The 23,081-nt window shown below is 39.1% G+C and overlaps 1 protein-coding gene and 1 long non-coding RNA gene across 10 annotated transcripts; one reads left to right on the forward strand and one right to left on the reverse strand.

Annotated features, from left to right (window-relative positions):
* Positions 1-6,945: 6,945 nt before the first annotated feature.
* LOC149251927 (uncharacterized) lies at positions 6,946-11,433 on the reverse strand. The gene is made up of 4 exons (XM_089454028.1): positions 11,142-11,433; positions 10,404-10,784; positions 7,180-10,262; positions 6,946-7,086 (listed from the first exon to the last, which is right to left on the reverse strand). The coding sequence occupies exons 1-4, from the start codon at positions 11,431-11,433 to the stop codon at positions 6,946-6,948; spliced, it is 3,897 nt and encodes a 1,298-aa protein (XP_089310154.1).
* A 3,257-nt stretch (positions 11,434-14,690) lies between these two features.
* Positions 14,691-22,762, forward strand: LOC149251928 (uncharacterized). Of its 9 annotated transcripts, none has more exons than XR_016266023.1 (4): positions 21,740-22,075; positions 22,171-22,255; positions 22,342-22,386; positions 22,468-22,762. It is a non-coding gene; the product is annotated as an uncharacterized LOC149251928 (long non-coding RNA). The 9 variants fall into 9 exon arrangements; XR_016266026.1 differs by having other exon boundaries at positions 22,555-22,762; XR_016266024.1 differs by having other exon boundaries at positions 21,741-22,075; positions 22,342-22,381; positions 22,555-22,762.
* The last annotated feature ends 319 nt before the right edge of the window (positions 22,763-23,081 follow it).

Genomic DNA, 23,081 nt, shown 5'->3' on the forward strand with positions numbered 1-23,081 from the left:
ACTGTCTGATAAACGAATAGTTAACAGTGAATCAAACAGTATTGAATACTATGACAGTTAACCGAACAAATACTGTGAAATGACAATGGAACGAGAGATTAAAACCTCCGAATCTGAATAGAGGAGCACCGACTGTAGTCGGATGCTACCCCGTCGACGGAGGAACGGTGAAACAATTGTTTAGCATAAATAATAAATAACCTGTGCATAAACCGATAAGTTACTCTAGACAGACAGAATTATTGGTAAACTGTATAAACAGAGAATGGAAATCATAAGGCATTTCATTAACCTATGTCACCAAGTCGCAGTACTTGCGGACATGATAATAAAGAACCCTGTGCATTTAGATCTATAAAAGGAACACAATGAGCATATGTATATAAGAGGCCCTGTGAATCTACAGCGGTAAATGGAGTACAGAAAGTAAATGTATATAAGACATTCTGTGCATGCAACTTCGATGAGAAGATATTCATATTAATACAAGGGAACCTGTGCTATAACAGTAAGGAGAAACAACAAGCATGCATATAGTGCAACCTTTTCCATAGAGAGAAGAGCCAGCTTAACATTGCTTTACAGCCACCGAATACACGCTGTATAGAATAGCAATACGAAGAGCATATAGAAAACACAGAGCGTGTAACCAAAACTATCATCATAACTTGACAATATATAGACGAATGCCGTTATGAAAACAAGTAGAACCAGCAACAAAATATAAACCCCATGCTCTGTTTCAAAAATGTCGAAAAGTCGAATCAAAATCATATAAGTTACAGGCGTAAATACCCTGAGGGTTAGACAGGTTCTATACCCTGTTTACAATTACAAATAGCACCGAACGGTGAAGCCTTGAAAAGAAATTAACAGTCCATATTTGATAAGGGAAAAAAACCAAAACACTCATGCCCAGATCTGTGCGTGAAGACCAGATCCGCAATCCATATGTATAAGAACGAGTGTATCAAGCTTGCCGCAAGGGCAGCATTTTGAATCAAATGGAAAACGTATACATGTATAAAAGAACCCAGGATTTCGCTGTGAGCAACAAATTAACCAGCGAAATCACTGTCATGACCAGTCTACACAACGAAGGCAAACTGTAAGGGTTCTCTACAGAGAATACCCAGCGATTGAAGCGAGAAAACCCGCGTTGGGGGCAGTGGTCTGCACCAAACCACAAAACTATAGTTTATGACCTGTAATCTACTAACTCTACTATGCAAACAGAGTATCAATTGCCGATAACATACCTGTGTCTACCGGAGGGTTGCACCGCTGTGTGTAGCCACCCTGGTTCCATCCGAAGGGTAGAAAGTCCCAGCTGCACATCATGGCAAGGAAAGGAAATAAGACCGTAAGAAACCGTCCATGGCAGCCAGAACAGTTAAATCATATAGTAAAACTAATAACCAATGGCCAGTACCTGTGAGGGTTTGAGGACGGGCGGTTCGTAGCCTCTGGAGCATTTGCAGAACGAAGAGTTAGTGTTGGTGAATTCGAGCCGGAGATGGAGCATTGAACCGGGTCCGGAAAGACCGCAAGCGTAAATGAGCTCTGAGACTGTGTGGAGGCGTTTAAGTATCGCATGGAACCCTTGAATGATTCTCGACCCTTCGATCACTGGGCGAGATCCAAACCGTCGAAGCAAGGCGGGAACATAGAGCGGGAAGACCGAGATCTCAGTATCCAAGGTGTCACATGGCCAGAGGAGCCAGGCCATGCCACCTGCCCCGGAAAGGACTGTTGTCAATACGGCTAGGTTGAGGTGGCACCTGCAGAGGCTGCGGCAGGACCACCAAAGCCCGCGCCATATTAAATTTCACCGCTGTCGGGTAGGTTAACAGCTAGGCTATCCCGTGAGGGTAAGGCTTACACCAAAACCCATTCAACAGCACGTTATAATGCCACGTAGCCATACATATAAACAAAGCATATAATAGAGTAGCATAAGTTAATGAATGACCTGTGAAATACTTTGTATAAGGATGTGTATGTGAATATCCGATAAGAAATGAATGTGCATACATACTTACAGGTGTATCAAATAGTGTGTAGTCGGAATATATGAAAGGCATACATTAATTTTTTTTTTATTACATGTGTATGGTGTGACACCAGTGCTATCGATGTGGAAATTCGTAGACAAGGATTCTAATATCAAAGACACAAATGATATCCTTGCGATGTGCAACATGTGGGTACATTACTGATGTATATATGAAGGATAAATTGACTACATTTATTTTGAAAAATCCTTGGGAACAAAAGAAGGGAGGAAAAGATAAGAAGTCATTGAGGAGGGCTAAAAAGGAACACATTAAACATGGGGAAGCTTTAGATGAAAGACATAAGAAAAACAAGAAATATTCAAAGAAGAAGAAAAACAATAATGTGAATTAAAAGGTTTCAAAGAAAATTGATTTACTACAAGAGGAGAAAGAAATATGCAACAAACTTATGTGGAAGGAAAGAAACCTTTTTCCATTTTGTGGGAATAGAGTATGCTTTTATGAGGCATTAAAAGCATTTTCTTTTATTTATAATACACTATTTATAAAATATTTTATTTGAATTTAATTTTATAATTTTTTGTTAATTAAATCTAAAGGAAAACAAATTATAATTACTTTTGAGATATATTTAAACCCTCCATCACATTAAAATATATAAAATATAAATAATAGTTATAAATCTAGATCCATTTTACCATATAAATTAAAATAATAATTTTGTAACCATATTTAAATTTCATTAATAAGCACATAAAAAATTAATACTTACAATATAACAAGAATTTTAACCATGGATATTCACTCTCACTTTACCATAGATATTATTAACTTGTAAATAGGCTTTGTTACAATATCTTGGGCCAAGACCATAATTTTTTGTTTAATTATATTTTTGGGCTAAGAGACACCTTTCAACCCAATATGGAAGAGATGTTGTAATGTAGTATTATGTTATGTTATCTAAACATTTTGACTCGATCAACTTATAAAAATAAAAATAAATAAAATAAAATAATATTATTAATTATAAGTATGAACTAAAACATTTTAACTTAGTGAAATTACATAAAAATAAAAATTAATTAAAATAAAATAAAAAACATAATTAATATTTCGATTATTGTTTATTAATAATTACAATAAACTAGATCCATGTTTTAACTCAGTAGAGGTTTGAGAGTTAAAATAGATCTACATTGGTTCACAACAAAATTTCTATTCACCTATAAAAAAATTACATAAAGTAATTGCATCACATAATTAAAATAAAAAACTAAAAGTTAATTGAGATAAGTTAATGTAAATTTATATTTACTTTACAAAATGTGGATGGCAGATAGCAGGGCTAGATTTACCCTTTCTTAAGTAAATATAATTATGTGATAAGTTACTGTAAATTTATATTTACTTGGATGGCTAGATAGCAAAGCTAGATTTACCCTTGGAGGGCTAGATTAAAATAAAAAACTAAAAGTTAATTGAGATAAGTTAATGTAAATTTATATTTACTTTACAAAATGTGGATGGCAGATAGTAGGGCTAGATTTACCCTTTCTTAAGTAAATATAATTATGTGATAAGTTATTGTAAATTTATATTTACTTGGATGGCTAGATAGCAAAGCTAGATTTACCCTTGGAGGGCTAGATTTACCCTTTTTGCAAGACTGTGACTATTTCCATTTCTACTGTACTATCCATGGCCTGACTCCTTATAGCTCTCACATGGATAAAATCTTTGGGAGGTTCTACATTGATTTTCTTAAACATTTGGTGCAGAACCTATGGATTTTTTTAGTAGGAGTTGAGTTGCTTTTCTTAAAAGCTTACAATCAAATTGTGAATAATAATGCTATTCATATTTTCATCGTGATTAATATTATAGAATTAACTTCAGAAAATATCGAGACAAAAATTGAAAATACCCTTTGAAGAGGCCAAAATATTGTCATCCCTACACTTATTATAGTGCATTTCAAAGAAACCATGAATACTACCATATAATGATGTAATGATTTCAACCATATCTTTGTCTGTCGTTTCTACAAGGAAGCTATTAATGTCACAAAGATCTAATAACATCCTTTTAAGAGATTCCATGCTCCTACTTTAATCCTTGGTAAGAACGAAAGGCAATGCTACTACTACAAATGAGTATGTTTGCAGGTGAACCATGGTTATTTAAAGTTGTTATACATGAGTTTATACTCTTCATTTGTCTATTATCTATAAGAGTGTTTCAATGCTTAATAAGAATTCAAGCCTATCTACATTTACTAACTATTCATTTATATGATTATACTAATATATTTACTAACCATTCATTTATATGATTATACTAATATATGAGTAAGCTAATATTTACTCTATATAATAAATTATACTCAGTTTATATACTTACACTTAAATGTTGTGGCAATATCTTTATATACAACATATTATATGAGACATGACTTCTTGTTTACAAATGGATTGTTCATTCAATATGAATGTAATTTATTGGTAGACTGGAATTTTTAACTTAGAGATCAAGATGATAAATTATGGAGAACAACTAGGATTCACTATTATAATCCCAAATATAAAAAATATTAAATTGAAGACTATCTTTCAAAAAATAAAGATGAATAAATAAATAAAACACTACATTAAGTCCAAAAGCATCACATAATTAAAAGAAAAAACTAAAAGTTTAAATAACATTTAACATAGAAAAATAGAAAAAATAAGTAAATATAATAACGAGATAAGTTAATGTAAATTTATATTTACTTTACAAACTCAAGATGGTTAGATAGCAAGGCTAGATTTACCCGTTCTTAAGTAAATATAATAATGAGATAAGTTAATGTAATTTATATTTACTTTACAAAATAAATATAATAATGAGATAAGTTAACGTAAATTTATACTTACTTTACAAACTCGGGGTAGCAGATATTAGGGCTAGATTTACCTTTTCTTAAGTAAATATAATAATGAGATAAGTTAATATAAATTTATATTTACTTGGATAGCCAGATAGTAAGGCTAGATTTACCTTTTCTTCAGTAAATATAATAATGAGATAAGTTAATGTAAATTTATATTTACTTTACAAACTCAGGATGCGAGATAGCAGGTCTAGAGATTTACCCTAGCAGGGCTAGATTTACCCTTTGACTATTTACACTTTTTGCAAAGATTGTGACTATCCATGGCTCCATGGCACGACTCCTTATAACTCTCACATGGATAAAATCTTTAGAGGTTCTACATTGATTTTCTTAAACATTTGGTGGAAAACCTATGGGTTTTTTTTAGTACTACTTGAATTGCTTTTTTTAGAAGCTTACAATTAGATTTGAATAATAATGTTATTCATATTTTCATAAAAATTGAAAATACCTTAAAGTTGAAGAGGCCGAAATATTGTCATCCTTACATTTATGATAGTGTATTTCAAAACAACCATGAATACTACCATATAATGATGCAATGATTTCAACCTCATCTTTGTCTTTCGTTTCTACATGGAAGCTATTATTGTCACAAAAATCTAATAACATCCTTTGAAGAGATTCCATGCTCCTACTTTAATCCTTGATAAGAATGAAAGACAATGCTACTACTACAAATGAGTGCGTTTGCAGATGAACCGTGGTGATTCAAAGTTGTTATACATGAGTTTATACTCTTCATTTGTCTATTATCTATAAGAGCGTTTTAATGCTTAAAAAGAATTAAAGCCTATCTACATTTATTAACTATTCTTTTTTTTTGTAAGTCAGATATGTATATTATAGAACAAAATATGTTACAAAAAAGTCTGCCGAAGCAGAACGAGACCTTAGAAAGACCATTTTACCAGGGCTGACAGCAAGCCCTTAGCTTTCAAAACCAAGCTGCACACCTTGCAGGGCGGCCTACTCTTAACGCTGTTACTTATTGCCACGACACTATCAAAACTTGGACAGAAGCAGAGTAACATAACGAACTTACATAAGGCCGAAGCCATAACAGAAGACAAAAGAAAACCAGAAGAAAATACTAAGGAAACCCGCCAGTACGAGGAAAACCGCCAATTCGACTGACTGTGTCTAAGCCCACGTCCAGAACATGCTTGTCAACTCTGGCCTGCATATCTTGCATGGATTGGAATTCCTGTGCTTCCTTCATCTTGTTCTGCTGCACCAGGGGATCCGGGCTCAGAGTTTGCCGAAGAAGCCTGATGAGCAGAGTCAGTTTCTTGTTGACAGTTTCCACTGCATCATGCACTGTGGAAATTCTTCGATCCAGCGATTCATGGATTTCATGAATTTTTGCTAACTGATCCTCCGATAGGGAGTTCCCCTTCCCAGAATGCTGCTTCCCTTCGTCCTTTGAGTCCAGGGCTTTCGCAAGGAGGGTTTTGATTCTCCAGCTCTCCGCTTTAGTCCGAACATATTGAGTGGCTCTTTTGGAGGGAGTGCCCGGGTCATGTAACCAGTCAACCTCCTCCGCAATGATACCTTCGGTTCGCTGCGCTTCTTCCTCTTTCACAGAAGCTTCCAGTTCCGCGATCTTGCGTTTGACCCTGGCTGCTGCTCTGGTCTCGTACATATTCTGCGCTGTTCGTAGCTCTTGGTTAGCCGCCGAACACCTGCAACTCCCCGCCTCCATACTATGCTCTCTAATCTTATCGCGGTGATCACTTCTACAGACAGGAAAGTGGCGGTCTCTCGCAATGCCTTGAACTGAGGTGAAAGAACCAGAGCCTCGACTCTCCGTTAAATAGCTATTTTCCATAAAGTTTCCCATAATGCGCTCTCCCCTCCGATGCAGAGTGGAGGTACTTTCGTAATTAAATCAGAGGATATCCGCACAGATCAAACAGCTCCTCCCTCACCTGACATAAATGTTGCTGAAATCCTTCCCATCAAGGTTGTGCCAAGTGTCCCTTCCTCTCAAGCGGACTCTACGGTGTCTTTCGTGGCAAGAACTATAATGATAGTATCCAAATTTGGCCTTCTCTTGCCATAAAGACCACCGCCGCTTCTGTCTAGTCGTCCAGCTCCCGTGATGAACACCCATGCCGTTACCGGTATCTTTAGTTATACGGCGCCGGAAACAGAAACCGTTGCCGGTCAAGCCCGGTCGGTTTCGTTTAAGTCTTGCTGTGCCAACTGTAAACATCTCGCCTTCAGGTTCGGGCAGTCCACTTCCTGCCAACAACTGTCCCACCCCCTGTCCTGATTGTCCACGCCACAATTCGCCAGGTAGTCCGCCAGCCCGTTTGCCTTACGCCTTACCGCATGAAAGACTAAACCTTTCATTCCGGCCATAAGTTCTGCAATATTCTCCGTCACCTTGGTGAGCCGCCAGTGTTTTGTGGCTTTGTTCGCCTTAGTGCCTCCTTGAATTCTCTTAGCTGTTGATATAACCAGTGAAAAATCCCCTTCCACAATTACATTGCAGTTTCGAAGGGATTTCAAAATTCTCAGACCATGCTCAAGCGCTGCAAATTCCATCTCATTATTCGTGCTTTCCCCAAGCGCTCTATAATATATATGCAGAATTTCTCCATGCTGGTTTCTTATTGCACCTCCAATTCCTGCCATGCCGGGATTACCTCTCGAGGCCCCATCAAAATTCAGCTTCAAGCCCCCTTCCGGCGGGCACTGCCATTTGTCGATCTGTGAGGATGGAAGCGTTCTGTGTCTCGAAGCTGTGATGCTGCTGGTGGCTTCCAGTCGAAAGCATTTCAGGATGCGTAAGTCTTGAGCTGAAGGTTTCTCGTTACTTTCCTCTCTGCATTTCGTTTGAATTAACTGTTGAATGTTAGTTAATATACTGTCTTTAGAGAACTCTATGTTCCTGTGTTCATCTTGAAATATTCTACGGTTACGTTCCTTCCAAATAGACCACAGTAAGAAGCCTGGAACAGACTTCCATATGCTGTTGACTCTTAGGATGTTGGAGAAGTCTTTTTTCCAATTTAGAATGGTTCTGTGAATGGATTCTCTATCGCGGTCAGAACTGCTGAGAATCCCTTCCATCCAGCTCCATAACTGATTTGCCCATTCACATGCATTAAACAGGTGGTTGATAGTTTCCTCTTCTGCGAGGCACATAGGGCATCTTGAGGGTCCCCTGAATCCTTTCTTGCACAAGTTGTCCCAGGTTAAAGTTTTGTTTCTCATTAGAAGCCAAAGGAAGGTCCTGATTTTCGGCCAGAATAGGCTGTCCCAAACTTTGTTGCACCATGGCACGGCTTCTACCTGTTCTTCCTTTTCTATTATATCCCTAGCTTCTTTTAATGAGAAATTTCCATTGCCTTTTAAACCCCATCTCAGCTTATCATCTTCTTCAGTTTTCCGAATCTTTCTTTTGAGGATTCTCTCATTGAATTGCTGAATGCTTTCGTTGTTCTCCTCTGTGCTCCCAGGATTTAAATTAATCCAGTCCCTCCATATCGGATCCCTACTGCTTTGAATCCAATATTGATTAACTCTATATCTACCCTCGTTTTGACTTATTCGCTTGAGGGTGGATAGCTCTGGGGTGTCCAGTTTAGGGAATTGTTGCCATGCATCTTCCCAGAACATGGCAAGCCTTCTGTTGCGAATCTCCCAAAAGCTGTGCTCCTGTACTAAGCTCCTATTATTCCTGGCATGGTTCCATATTGACGAACCTTCCGGGACTTCCTGTAGTCTTATGAGGTCCTGAGTATCACAATCTGGAGTATACTTCTCCTTCCAATGCCTCGCCCAAGGTAAATTGGGTTCTTTAATCCATTTCCACCATATCTTAGCTCCACAGGTTCTGTTGACCACAAAAGGATCTACTAAGTTCAGCCCCCCCATAGATTTTGGCTGGCATAGCTTATTCCACGCCACCAACGCCCATTTCTTCTTATCTCCATTCCCATTCCATAAAAAGGATCTCTGTATGTTTCTCATTTGCTGCAGAATGCCCTTGGGAGCTGGAAGCATAGAAAGTAAATATTGCGGAATTGCCTGTAGAACAGCCTTGGTTAAGATAAGTCTACCCGCCAGGTTTAGAGCTCTGTGCGTCCAGTGCTTGCACTTTTTCTCCATGTTGGCTAGAACCTTCTCCCAGTGAATTTTCTGCCAGGGTTTTAGAGTCAGGGGAGCACCTAGATATTTCGAAGGCAGGGAACCAATCCTGAATCCAAGAAGCTGGGACAGGTGAGCTTGAATTGCCGGATGAGTGTTGAAAAAAAAAATTGTAGACTTAGAGAAATTAATCTCCATGCCAGAGGCTCGGCTGAAGAGATCAAGGATGCCCCTGTAAGCCAAAGCCTCCTTCACAGTGGGTGTACCGTGTAACATGGTATCGTCCACAAACTGTTGATGTGTTGTGGCTGGTATCGATCTTATCGGTTGTAGACCTTTTATGGATCCTTCTGCTTTCTTCTTGGCTATGATTCTGCTTAATCCTTCCATTAGGATAACGAATAGGAAAGGGGATAGAGGATCCCCCTGTCTTATTCCCCGCGAAGGAGTAAAAGGGGCTGAGGGAGCGCCATTGACAAGTATTGAATATCTTGGAGATTTGATGAGAGCAAGAATCCACTTGATCCAAGCCCTGCAGAAACCAAATGCATCCAATACAGCTTCAAGGTATCTCCAGCTTACTTTGTCATAGGCTTTTGATAGATCTAATTGCATTAGCATACCTGCTTCTTTTCTCGAATGAAGTGAGTGGATCATCTCCTGCGCTAACAAGATGTTATCTAGAATTTGTCTACCCTCAACGTAGCCCGATTGCTCTTCCGAAATGATACCAGGAAGAATCGACTTTAGTCTGTTAGCTATGACTTTTGAAATAATTTTATAGATAACATTACATAGGGCAATAGGTCTGAATTTATCAGGTGTCTTTGCTTCTTCAACCTTAGGAATGAGCGCTAAAAAGGTGGAGTTGATGGATTTTAGAATAGTTCCTGAGCGTCTGGAATCCTCAACTACCTCCCAGACCTCCTGCTTAACAGTGTTCCAACAAGCCTTGTAGAAGTTGATGGTAAATCCATTTGGACCTGGTGCTTTATCGTTAGGCATACTCCTAATTGCCTCCTCCACCTCCTCCAGAGAGATTTCCCTGCTAAGGGCCCAATTCTGGTCTGAGGTAATGGATTTAGGAATGGCTGCTGTGAGTTCCCTGATGGCTTCCTCTCTGTTTATAGGCGGTTCCTGTGCAATTGAGCTGAAGTGATCTGAGAGCAGAGCAGATATGTCATTGTGATTCTTAAATATCTCCCCTGCATTGTTTTTTAACTCAAGAATCTTGTTAGCCCCTCTATGGTCTAGAGCCGACCTGTGAAAAAATTTTGTGTTCTGCTCCCCCTCTTTTAGCCACTGGATTCTAGATTTCTATTTCCAAAGAATCTCTTCTTGCATACATCTGTTGTGCCACTGCTGTGAAAGATCTTTTTCCTGCTCAACAGCTTCGACACTGTGGATGCCTGCTGCCCCATCTCTGTGAATCTGTTCCAATTTACTCTCTAGAATGGCTTTCTCCTGGAAGATGTTTCCAAAAACCATTCTATTCCACTCTTTTATCTTTTCTTTAGTTGCTTTCAGCCTCTTTTGTAGATTAAACATTTTGGAACCTCTTGCCTCCAAAGGTTCAGACCACCATTTCTCAACCATTTTGAGGAAGTTAGGGTGGTCTAACCAAAACTTTTCAAATCTAAATGGTTTATTCCTAGGAGTACCCTGAACTTCGACAATAAGCGAGATTGGCCAATGATCCGACCCACCACTGGGAAGGATATCTGATTCTGCTGTTATACCATCCATTATTATGCTTTCTGAGATCAAAAATCTATCCAAGCGAGAGGCTATCAACCTCTCTCCCCCCCTTCTGTTGTTCCAGGTAAACATGCCACTCTTGGGGTGTATGTCCACCAATCTGACAGTCTCAATGAAACTTGTGAAGGCTTCCGCATCCCTATTAAGTTTCCTAAGACCCCCTTTTTTTTCCAGAAGGGTGGTTATCATATTGAAATCACCCCCCAGAATACACTTAGACCTTGGATATCGTTCAATAAGTCTGGTTATTGAATTCAAAAAATTTATTTTATCTTCTAATTTCTGAGGACCATAAATATTGATGCAAAGGAAGGACCCAAAGTTACCTGTGGGTTGAAATTCCACCGCTATGAAGTGTTTGTTCGCCTCAGCTGATAAAAACTGGATTTCCCTTGCATCCCATAGTGTTGCAAGGCCTCCTTCTCGTCCCTGGCTTTCAATCTCTAAGACTTCTAAATTTCTCCCAAGCTTCTTACATAGACTGTTCATGCTAGAGTTGCTGCATTTAGTTTCTTGTAAGAATATAATTTCCGGTCTGTATTTCTGGATTTTCCTCTTTAAGATTCTGTGTTTTGCATGGCTGTTAAGCCCTCTTGCATTCCACGAGATGATCTTCATGTTTAACTAAATTTCTTGGTAGGACGGGAAGGCGCTAAGTGCCTTCATCTTCCCTGAGTTTATCATTATCATGCCTAGCTCCTGTAGAACTTCACCACTAGTTCTACGACCTCTTCTTTTCTTCATCTTTGAGCTGGATGTTTTCCATAGGAGACTTTTCGAGTGGAGGCTATTGCCTTTTACTATACCTAGCTTCCTATTCTGCTTTTCTAATTCTGCTTTTTGCCTTGCTATGAACAGGTCGTTTACCTTCTTGATTTCTTCTTCCGGTGCGTTTTCTATTCCTCGAGCCTTCCAGTTCTCAGCAATTACTGGTAGATTCATCCCCTCCCTGGCTAGCGCCTCTTCCCACTCTTGATCCTCACTTCCGCCATCACTGGTGAGCATATCAGTTTCTTCTTCCGTCTCCTCTGTTCTCTCCTGCATTTGAACTTCGTTGTTGAGGTCTCCTTCATCCGTTCCTTCCCTGGTTGGTTCTTCCTTTTCACCATGCCCTGCATCTGATGTTAGGGTTTTGTGCTTGTCCTCCGAATCTGTTTCAAGATCTAAGATCACAAACGAGTTGCTGTGGTTGTTTCTGTCTGTATTACCTTTGATATTCTTCCTTCTATTAGCTCTCTGTCTAGACTTGGGTTTTATGAAGGTTTCTTTGTCTTTGTTGGCTTGTGCTGTTTCGGTCTCTGCTTCCTTCCTAATCATAGGGCAATCTCTCATCAAATGCCCATGTTCATGACATTTGCGGCACCGGAAGGGAATCTGCTCATAGTCTATGGCCTGAAAATAATCCTCGTCCCTATATTCCAGCCAGAGCCCCTCATGCAGTGCCCCGGAAACGTCCATTTCAACACATATTCTGGCGTAAGATGTGTATCTCTTTTGTAATGTTGCTTCCGAGGCCTTGATGAATGTTCCCAACTGGTCACCAATTTGTTTCAAGGCATTTAGACCCCAATAATCTATTGGGAGAGAGAACAAACGAATCCAGACTGGGACTTGAGTAAAAGATTCTTTCTCTGGGGCGAAGTTTGGTTTCCATGGTCGCATGTACAGACCAGCTGAAGCCAGAAAGTATGGGCCACCCTCAAAAATTCTATCCTTGTCTTCTAGGTTGGAGAATACAACTGTGAAGAATCCCTTGGCTCCCAAATGAAGTTTAACATCCCCCCCTCGGCTTCCATTGTTGTCTGATCCAATGACAAAGAGTCCTTTCAGATGGCCAAATACCCATAAATTTGCAAATGACAGCATGTTCTGCCATGTGCTCTCTGTATGCCTGAATCTCTGGGTCAGTTATTACTACCCTGAGGTTATTGGTCTTTTTTGGTTTGCAGACCCCATTTGATGAAGAGTATCTATTGGGGCTTGTGCTTGTCTCCCCCTCCTTTTCCGGCTTTCCTTGCCTATTATCTGTTTGCTCCCTGTCTTCTCCTGCTTGTCGCTCCTCGTTTTCTGATGATTTAATTATTGAGGTGATTTTGTCTTTAGTTCCTGTCAGGCTTTCATCCACTTTGCCTTTGCCTTCCGTTGTGCTGTCTGGCTTGTCAGTTTCCCCTTGTATTTTCTCCTTATTCCTCCTGTCGTTCTGCTTGTTATTGTCAAGCCCAGAAATCCTGACCCCTTCCTTCTTATTTTGCCTCTGCTTCTGCATGATTATCTGTTTGAAAGTAGGGGTCCCACTGGACCCCTCTGCTCCCATCCGGTCGGTCAGCTCTTGACCTTTTCGAAACAGTGCTGCTAAACGAGAGATGACCACTTCCAGCCCTGCAACGGGATCAGCACATCAGGAACCCTAGTTTCGCCCTCGGCTTCTCTCTTTCCCCGATTAAATAAATTGAAATTAAAAAAAAAAAACCGGATCATGCGTTTACATTTATTAACTATTCATTTATATGATTATACTAATATATTTACTAACCATTCATTTATATGATTATACTAATATATGAGTAAGCTAACATTTACCCTATATAATAAATTATATTTATTTTATATACTTACAGTTAAATGTTGTAACAATACATTTCAATACAACATATTACATTTATAGTATTATGAGACATGAATTCTTGTTTACAAATGGATTGTTCATTGAATATGAGTGTAATCTATTGATAGATTGGAATTTTTAACTTAGAGATCAAGATGATAAATTATGGTAAACTATCCTTCACAAAAATAAAGATGAATAAATAAATAAAACTCTACATTATAGTCCAAAAGCATCACATAATTAAAATAAAGAACTAAAAGTTGAAATAACATATAACATAGAAAAATAGAAAAATTAAGTAAATATAATAGTGAGATAAGTTCATGTAAATTTATATTTACTTTACAAACTCAGGATGGCGAGATAGCAGGACTAGATTTACCCTTTCTTAAGTAAAGCTAGATTTACCCTTTCTTAAGTAAATATAGTAATGAGATAAGTTAATGTCAATTTATATTTACTTCACAAACTCAGGATGACCAACTTTACAAACTAGGGATGGCATAGCAGGGCTAGATTTACCCTTTTGTAACATCCAAATATATATAATTTTATTTTTCTTTAACCACACGTAATAAAATAGTTAACCTATGAATATCATTTGATTAATGTCAATGGGGACGATGCTACCACAGTCTACAGTTAACCTATGAATATAATTTGATTAATGTCAATGGGGACAATGCTACCACAGTCTACAAATATTACATGGACGTGGGTATGTGGCATTAGATTCCCCGTTGGACTCCACACATATTACATGGACGTGGGTACATGGCATTAGATTCCCTGTTGGACTCCACGTATCTCTGCTAAGGGTGGCAATTAAGGCTATCGTCCTGGTCCTTACCTCGGGATGGAGGCTATCCACCTCAATAAGGCGGGAGAACCCCAAGGTCCTCTTGCTGTCCTCTTCGCTCCGTTCACCGCAGGCTTCATAACTCTTCATTAAACTTGGTTGCTCTGATATTTCTGAAGATCATCCATCTGGCGCGGTCCTTGTCATTGGATTTCGGATGATCCACAATCTTGGTTGCTTGAGGTGATGGATAGGGTTAATACCCTTTCGCTGTGAGAGAATAGTCATTTGTGCTTACCTCTGTTTGTGGTTCTTCCACTCTGTGGCTCGGTTGGTAGTCTATTGGTCCTAGTTCAGAATCTGTCGTCCCTGTCCTGCCAAGGCTGCATGCCTCTCCCTCAAGTAAGGTAAGTCACTGTTGAAGCTAAACCTTTTGTTGACTGTTCCGTCGTTCTTGTTTTAAATGGATGAGGTGGGGTTCCTCACTGTCTTTCATGCGCAGGGTTTTACTAATACAAAAGGGGTTTTGTTCGTCGAGCAAGAGTGAACTCTAGATGGAGCAATTCGGCTTCATCTGTCTTGGAAAGGTAGTCAATTCACCTCACCCATTTTTTCTTAAATTGTTTTCCCTTTTTCATGAGTATTCGATAAGGGTTTTCATTATATGCGACAGGGTTGGTTTGCAGCTCCGGGAGGACTGGTTTTTGCTTCACGTAAAGTCTGTTCTTATCCTATCGTTTAAATTTAGTTCAAGATTGTTAAACTAGAGCTAACCTTGTTTAGTTGCTCGTTTGAATAGGTAAGGAATTGATGGCTTCCATTCGCCCTTACAACACGACCATATGGGGCCTCCACATTCTAAAACTGCTATGTCGTCTTTCTCCAGGTGGGTTGGCCGAGAACTCCTCCTGCGTCGAGTTGTTAGACTTATCTCTAATTTCAGAGAGCTTGAAATTGTATAAAAAGGGATTTGGGCCTTATCGCCGGAATACCTCTGCACGAGGGTTTAACTATTTGTTTTAAGTTACAATTTGAATCGATAAGCCCGATACTTGAACTCGTATTTTGATTTTGATTAAATATGCATTTTGGTTTATGTCTGGTAACCAACAGAGGCCGGACGGTGGTTGGGTATTCATATGGTATTGTAACTTATTAGCTCCTATACCCACATATTACAAAGCTTTGTTATATATAATGTTGTTTAAATTTGTCTTCAATGTCGAGAATGCTCTAAATTTTGTTTTTCATGTAATAAATCACTGTTTTAGATTCTCTGTGAATGACTTCTAAATGTACAGGCTCAGTTTACCATCTCTGTTCTAAGATTTTGAGGGTTCGAAGATTTAACGAGCCTGGGCATTCGACTCTAGAAGGGTTCTTACAGAAATCATCCTAGGCTAAATCCCTACCCTTCAATATTTACATTTCTTCACTCAAATGTGACTCGTATCATTATATTCATGTTTTACTTTGCTTGCTATGAATGTACAACAATCACTGTATTGTTTTCAGGAATGCTTTTACTATATCTGAGTATATGATTTTGTTATGCAACATAATTGGTTTATAGTTGGGCTGTAGACCTGTTAAATACAAGAAATCTAGGCTTGAATAATAGTTCTCTGAATCAATGTTTGATTGTTATTCTTGTGATTCCTCAGGAAGTAAGCTAGAATTATTTTAGTAAAATAATACCATCATGAAAAGCAGCATTACTTATTTTTATATTCTATATTCATGTATTCAAGCAACTGTATATTCTCTTTTTGTATATAATTTATTCAAGATTCATTTCTGCTTATTTCTATGTCAGAGAAATACTACTACAACATTCTCAGTTGTTAAACTAAATTTCCTTCATGACAGTAATTATTAATTTCTATCCTAAGGTAATAAATAGCTGCTAACATAATGATAAGTACTTATCTGGCTATCTGAATGAATATAATCCAAGCCTACATCCCTTGATTTAGAATATCTCTCCTCCCAGCCTCAGATCTGGCAATTATGTCCAGAATTCCCCTCCGAGCTCTTCCTCTACTGTCAAGGACAGACAACTTGGTACCTTGGGCATCAGGAAACTAATCCAGCCTCAAGTCGCATACCTCATTTCCCACTGGCTAACTTGCACAACTCTGGGAATGAAATTTCTCACAGTACAATTTTCCTCTTTTTCCAACCCCCACTGGTTCCTTTCTGTTTCCCTTTTCAAGAGAAAAGAATCAGAGAACTATCTGTAACTGTTTTTTCATTAGCAGTTCATAAAACTATTTTTCTAGTTCCATTCTCAACTGAAATTAGAATCTTTTAATTAATGTTTAACAACCTTTCTTTTGGCTTTTCAGCCTAAATGTTTTTAACAATTCAGAATAAACTAAAATAAAATAATAGTGGTAAATAAACTTAATAACCATAGTTGTCGGTGTGTCACTGGGTGTTACAACTCCCTCCCCTTGAGAGGAACACTATCCTTGGTGTTCTTTCTTTAAGTAAACAGTGTAGGATAGACTTTCTGCATGGCTTCCTCCTCTTCCCAAGTCACCTCATCCGGGCCAAAGTGCTTCCATTGCACTTTAACTTGGGTGATGGCTCGCCTCCGTAGGGTGGTTTCTCTCCGATCTAGGATACGAAGAGGCTCTGCCAGAAATTCTCCCTCGGGTTCTACCTGCACATTCATAATCTTCTGTCAAAAATTTTTTATAAACCATAATTATTAATAGTTATATTTCATTCTATCATTACCTGAATGCTTTCCCAGTTAATAATATGTCGAGGGTCGTATACATATTTTTTTAGTAATGATACATGGAAGACATTGTGGACTCGGATGTGGCCCGGGAGTGCTAGCTTGTACGCCACGAGTCCGATTCGTTCCAGAATCTAAAAAGGCCCACAGTACCGTGGTGCCAATTTTGCACAACCCTTCCATTGCAATGTGCTTTTCCGGGGCTTAACCTTCAAATATACGTGATCTCCTATCTGGAACTCTTTATGGGTCCTTTTCTTATCTGTGTACACCTTTTGCCTGTCTTGAGTAGCCTTCAAATTTTGGCGAACCTTTTTGATGGCGGCTTCCATTTCCGCTAACATATCAGGACCCAATGCTAATTTTTTATCTGGACTATTCCAGTCCATGGGTACTCGACATTTCTGTCCATATAACACTTCAAAAGTGCTCATACCTAATGATTCATGATGTCCATTATTGTAGGCAAACTCCACCAAGTGGAGATAATCCTCCCATTTCTGGGGTTGTTGCATTACAAACATTCTCAGCATGTCTTCCAAGACTTGGTTCACTCGCTCTGTCTAGCCATCTGTTTGCGGATGGTAGGCAGTGCTGAATTGAATTTGAGTGCCTAATCCCGCAAAGAGAGTTTTCCAAAATGCGGATGTAAATTTTACATCCCTGTCGGAGATCACTACTTGGGGTATCCCGTGTAGTCGGAAGATTTCCCTCATAAATATGTTTGCAATCTCCACCATTTTATAAGTGGATTTTACAGGAATGAAATGAGCAGTTTTGCTCAGCTTGTCCACCACAACCATGATTGAGTCATGTTGTTTTCTTGTACGAGGTAAACCAATAATGAAGTCCAGAGTGATTGTCTCCCATTTCCATTTAGGAATGGGTAAGGGTTGTAACAAACCAGCAAGATGTTGGTGTTTTGCCTTTACCAATTGGCATTCTAAACATTTGGACAAATATTCTGCCACATATTTTCTTAGCCCTAGCCAGAAATAACTTTTCTTGATAGCAGAAAACAATTTCTGGTATCCTGGATGCGCTGCATAAGGCTTTCTATGAAACTCATCTAATAACAGTTGCTTGACGGACTTTTGGTTGGGAATATAAATCCTATTTTTGAATGTTAACAATTTTTCGGGGCTAATTCCATACTCTGACTGCCTCCCTTTTTCCTGAGCTTCCAAAGCTTGCTGCCATAAGAATGTGTATTCCGGGTCTCTGAGGGAGGCCTCTCAGATAACCTTTGGCAGGTGAGATTGTGCTTGGTTGAATTGTACTTCATAAATGTAATGTACTTTTTGGCTTAAAGCGTCTGCTACCCAGTTTTCTTTTCCTTTCAGGTGTTTCATGTCAAAGTCAAACTCACTCAAGAATTGCCGAGAATTTAAATTGGATTGGTTAAAGAAATTTGTAAGACTACTATGGTTAGTTAATAACAAAAATTTCTTTCCTAGAAGATAATGTCGCCACATTTTTAATGCATGCACTACTGCAGTCAGTTCTAGATCATAGGCAGAATAACGTTGTTCATACTCCTTCAATTTGCATGATTCATAGGCTATGACTTTTCCTTCCTGGGTTAATACTCCACCGACACCCTCTTTACTCGCATTCGTACATACTACAAAATATTTTTTCGGATCTGCTACTTTTAGCACCGGGGCGGTTGTGAGAAGTTGCTTTAATTGCTCAAAGCTTTGCTGGCATTCTGTTGTCCAGTGGAAAGCACACCCTTTTTTCTGCAATGAGGTCATTGGAAAAGCTATTTTTGAGAAACCTTTGATAAACCGTGGTAATACCCTGCTAGGCCCAGAAAGGATCTTATGTCAGCAACATTTTTCGTTGTGGTCCATTCCATGATCGTTCTGATATTTTCTGGGTCCACTGCTATACCTTCTATTGAAATTACATGGCCTAAGTACTGGATTTGATCCTTGTAGAAATCACACTTGCTGAATTTTGCGTACAACTGGTTATCACGCAGAACCTGCAATACTGTTCTCAAATGTTGCTCATGTTCCTCCTGATTTTTTGAATAGATCAAGATATCATCGATAAAAATTAGTACAAATTTATCCAGAAACGGCTGGAAAATGCCATGCATCAGGCTCATGAAAGTGGTCAGAGCATTGGTAAGGCCGAAAGGCAGTACCACGAACTCGTAGTGCCCATAATGAGTTTGAAATGCGATTTTGCAGATGTCTTCATCCTTTATTATGATTTGATGGTAGCCAGACCTTAAGTCGATTTTAGAAAATATGCTAGCTCCTTGTACTTGATCGAATAGATCATCTATACGTGGTAAAGGATACTTGTTTTTGATGGTCAGCTTGTTCAGCTGATGGTAATCGATGCATAATCTTAATGTCCCATCCTTTTTTCGTACGAATAGTATAGGGGCTCCCCAAGGGGACACACTAGGGTGGATATAACCTTTATCTAACAGTTCCTGAAGCTGCATTTTTAATTCTGTTAATTCAGGAATGCTCATGCGGTAAGGGGCTTTAGAAACAGGAGCTGCCCCAGGCACTAACTCAATGGTAAAATCAATGTCCCGCTTTGGTGGCAACCCAGGAATGGATTCAGGGAATACATCCACAAATTCTTGAATTACAGGAATGTTCTCTAAGGAGGTCATCTTATTCTTATCATTGTTGTATCCTACTTGGACAACATAAATCTGGCAGCCTTTCCTTATACATCTTCCAAGCTGGTTGGCTATAATAGGGTGCAATTTAACATTCTTCTTGATTCCTTGAATTTCTTCTCACTGCCCAGACTCAGTAAGATAACTAACTGATTTTTCTTTGCAATCCACTAGAGACCAGTGACCCTCCAACCAATCCATTCCTATCAATACATCATACGAACCCAAGGGAAGGATGTTTAAGTCAACATGAATCAGCTGTCCTGAAACTGTTATAGGGCAGTTTCCTATTTTTGCAGACACCCTCCTTTTTGTCCTGGTGGCTAGTTGTACTAGCCAAGGTTTCTTAAATTTACTACCTTGTAGTTTACATTTTTCTACCACATTAGGACTAATGTAGCTTAAGCTAGCACTTGGATCAAATAAAACAGAAACATGTTGATCAACAATCATACCTTCACATTCGATCATAGTGGGCTGATACTCCGCTTGATGATCGTCCAAGGAAGCATTGATTCTGGGCATGCTTCTTGCAATATCTCCCATGGTAGATGCTTCTTGCATGTTTGACAGCTGTTCAGTTCGAGCCTTGTGTAGATAGTTCTTGTAATAGTGTGCTTCCCCACATCCCCAACATTGCAGTGGTGGCTTTGGTGGCTGGTCTATAACGGTTCTGCTAGCTCCTTTCGACTGTCTATTCTCAGTATAAGTCTGAGTTTTGGGCATATTTCTTGCAAATTTTCCAAAAGTTCTTTGTTGGTTATTTCTGCCATTTACGACTTTTGGTTGCCTGTTTGGTGGTACGTTCCTCATTTTCTTGCCAATGGCTCCCTTAGGTCCTTCATTTTTCTGCCTCATCTGCTGATAACAGATGCGGGCTTTACGTACGACATCATCCATTGTTTTAGGATACTCGAATTCTAATTTTTCCTTCATGAAATTTGGCAAGCTGCTAATGAACCATTGAATTTTTTCTTTCTCTTCTTGCATATATGGAACGTACCGTAATAGGGAAGTAAACTGCTTCACATACTCATCCATGGTTAAGGCTCCCAGCCTTAACTCATGGAACTCCTTAGCCTTTTCGTCGTAGTAACGTTCAGTTAGATATTTATCTTTAAAATGTTTTTGAAATTCTTGCCACGTTACTTGCTCTTCATCTATCTTCCTCACGGTTTTAATTTCTTCCCACCAAAGGGTGGCCTTTCCCCGTAGTTGGTAAACTGCTAGACGAGCTTTAAGTTTTTCAGTATACTCGTAAATCTGAAAATATTTACCCATATCGATCAGCCAGGCTTCCGCTACTTCTTCGGATTCCCCTTCAAACAACGATGGTTTGATTTTCTTTAACTCACCTTGTAATTTTGTCTTCTGCCTTTTTTTCCTCTTTTGATCGAACACATTATCTGAACGCCCTTCTTCTTCCTCCTTATGGCCTTCTGTGGATTCTGCATTATCCTCCCCATTGTTGGCAGTTGGGGTCTTTTCTCTGTTTTCTGTACTAGGGTCGGGACCATGTTGATTTTGTCGATCAGATAGACTTTTAAGGATCTTCTCTTGTTCTTGTCTTAGTCGTTCGTTGTCCATCCTCAAGTTCATCATTTCTGCTCATAGTTGTTGTACAGTTTCCAGCAGAACAACATTGGCTTGTCGCGATTCCTCTCCTAGTTGTACCCATAGTTCTGGGTTTGTCTCCCCATAAGGTGTTTCGGGTCTAGGGCTTCTCTGCACTTTTTTTTTTGTCTTGTGCTGACTTCTATTCTTTCTTCTCTCTTCTGTGTTCATATACATCCAAACTCAGTTTATGTAATTTATTTATCGCAAGATTACAAAAGACTTAATGCATTGTACTAAAATAACCTAGAAGTCTCAGTATTTGAGCCTGGGCTCTGATACCATTTGTAACATCCAAATATATATATAAAAGAAATTCTTTAACCACACGTAATAAAATAGTTAACCTATGAATATAATTTGATTAATGTCAATGGGGGTGATGCTACCACAGTATACACATATTACATGGATGTGGCTTTAGATTCCCCATTGGACTCCACGTACCTCCACTAACGGTGACAATTAAGGCTATCGTACTGGTCCTTACCTCAGGGCCATCCACCTCATTAAGGCGGGAGAACCCCGAGGTCCTCCTGCTATCCTCTTCGTTCTGTTCACCGTAGGCTTCATAACTCTTCATTAAACTCGACTGCTTTGATATTTCTGAAGATCATCCATCTAGCACAATCCTTGTCATTGGATTTCGGATGATCCACGGTCCTGGTTGCTTGAGGTGATGGATAGGGTTAATACCCTTTGGCTGCGAGAGAATAGTCATTTGTGCTTACCTCTGTTTGTGGTTCTTCCACTCTGCGGTCTGGTTGGTAGAATGTTGGTCTTGGTTCGGAATCCGTCGTCCCTGTCCTGCCAAGGCTGCATGCCTCTCCCTTAGGTAAGGTAAGTCGTCGTTGAAGCTAAGCGTTTTGTTGACTATTCTGTCGTTCCTGTTTTAAACGGATGAGGTGGGGTTCCTCAATGTCTTTGATGCGCAGGGTTTTACTGATATACAAGGGCTTTTGTTCGTCGAGCAAGAGTGAAATCCAGATGGAGTAGTTCGACTTCATCTGTCTTGGAAAGGTAGTCAATTCACGTCACCCATTTTTTCTTAAAAAGTTTGTTGTTTTTCCTGAGTATTCGACAAGGATTTTCATTATATGTGACAGGGTTGGTTCGCAGCTCCGGGAGGACCGATTTATGCTTCAGGTAAGGTCTGTTCTTATCCTATTGTTTAAATTTAGTTTGGGATTGTTAAACTAGAGCTAACCTTGTTTGGTTTCTCATTTGAATAGGTAAGGAATTGATGGCTTCCATTTGCCCTTACATCACAACCATATGGGGCCTCCACATTCTAAAACTGCTATGTCATCTTTCTCCAGGTGGGTTGGCCGAGAACTCCTCCTGCATCGAGTTGTTAGACTTATCTCTAATTTCAGAGAGCTTGAAATTGTATAAAAAGGGATTTGGGCCTTATGGCCGGAATACCTCTACACGAGGGTTTAACTATTTGTTTTGAGTTACAATTTGAGTCGGCAAGCCCAATACTTGAACTCGTATTTTGATTTTGATTAAATATGAATTTTGGTTTATGTCTGGTAACCAACGGAGGCCGGACGGTGGTTGGGTATTCATATGATGCTGTAACTTATTGGCTCCTATGCCCACATATTACGAAGCTTTATTATATATAATTTTGTTTAAATTTGTCTTCAATGCCGAGAATGCTCTAAAGTTTGTTTTGCATGTAATGAGTCACTATTTTAGATTCTCTGTGAATGACTTCTAAATGTATAGGGTCGGTTTACCATCTCTGTTCTACGATTTTGAGGGTTCGAAGCTTTAACGAGCCTAGGCATTCGGCTCTGGAAGGGTTCTTACAGAACTCGTCCTAGGCCGAATCCCTACC

The sequence above is a fragment of the Pinus tabuliformis genome, chromosome 7 (genome assembly GCF_031772625.1).
Source record: "Pinus tabuliformis cultivar Carrire ecotype Pingquan chromosome 7, CPIR1, whole genome shotgun sequence".
NCBI lineage: Eukaryota > Viridiplantae > Streptophyta > Pinopsida > Pinales > Pinaceae > Pinus > Pinus tabuliformis.

What these genes read in the sequence shown, in the direction of transcription:
- LOC149251927 (XM_089454028.1), bottom strand. Translation starts at nt 11,433, where the DNA reads ATGAAGATCATCTCGTGGAATGCAAGAGGGCTTAACAGCCATGCAAAA. An exon ending in ACAGCAGTGGCACAACAGAT is followed by an intron (nt 10,263 to 10,403) that starts GTATGCAAGAAG and finishes AAAACAATGCAG; the next exon opens with GGGAGATATTTAAGAATCAC. An exon ending in TGGACTGCCCGAACCTGAAG is followed by an intron (nt 7,087 to 7,179) that starts GCGAGATGTTTA and finishes GTATAACTAAAG; the next exon opens with ATACCGGTAACGGCATGGGT.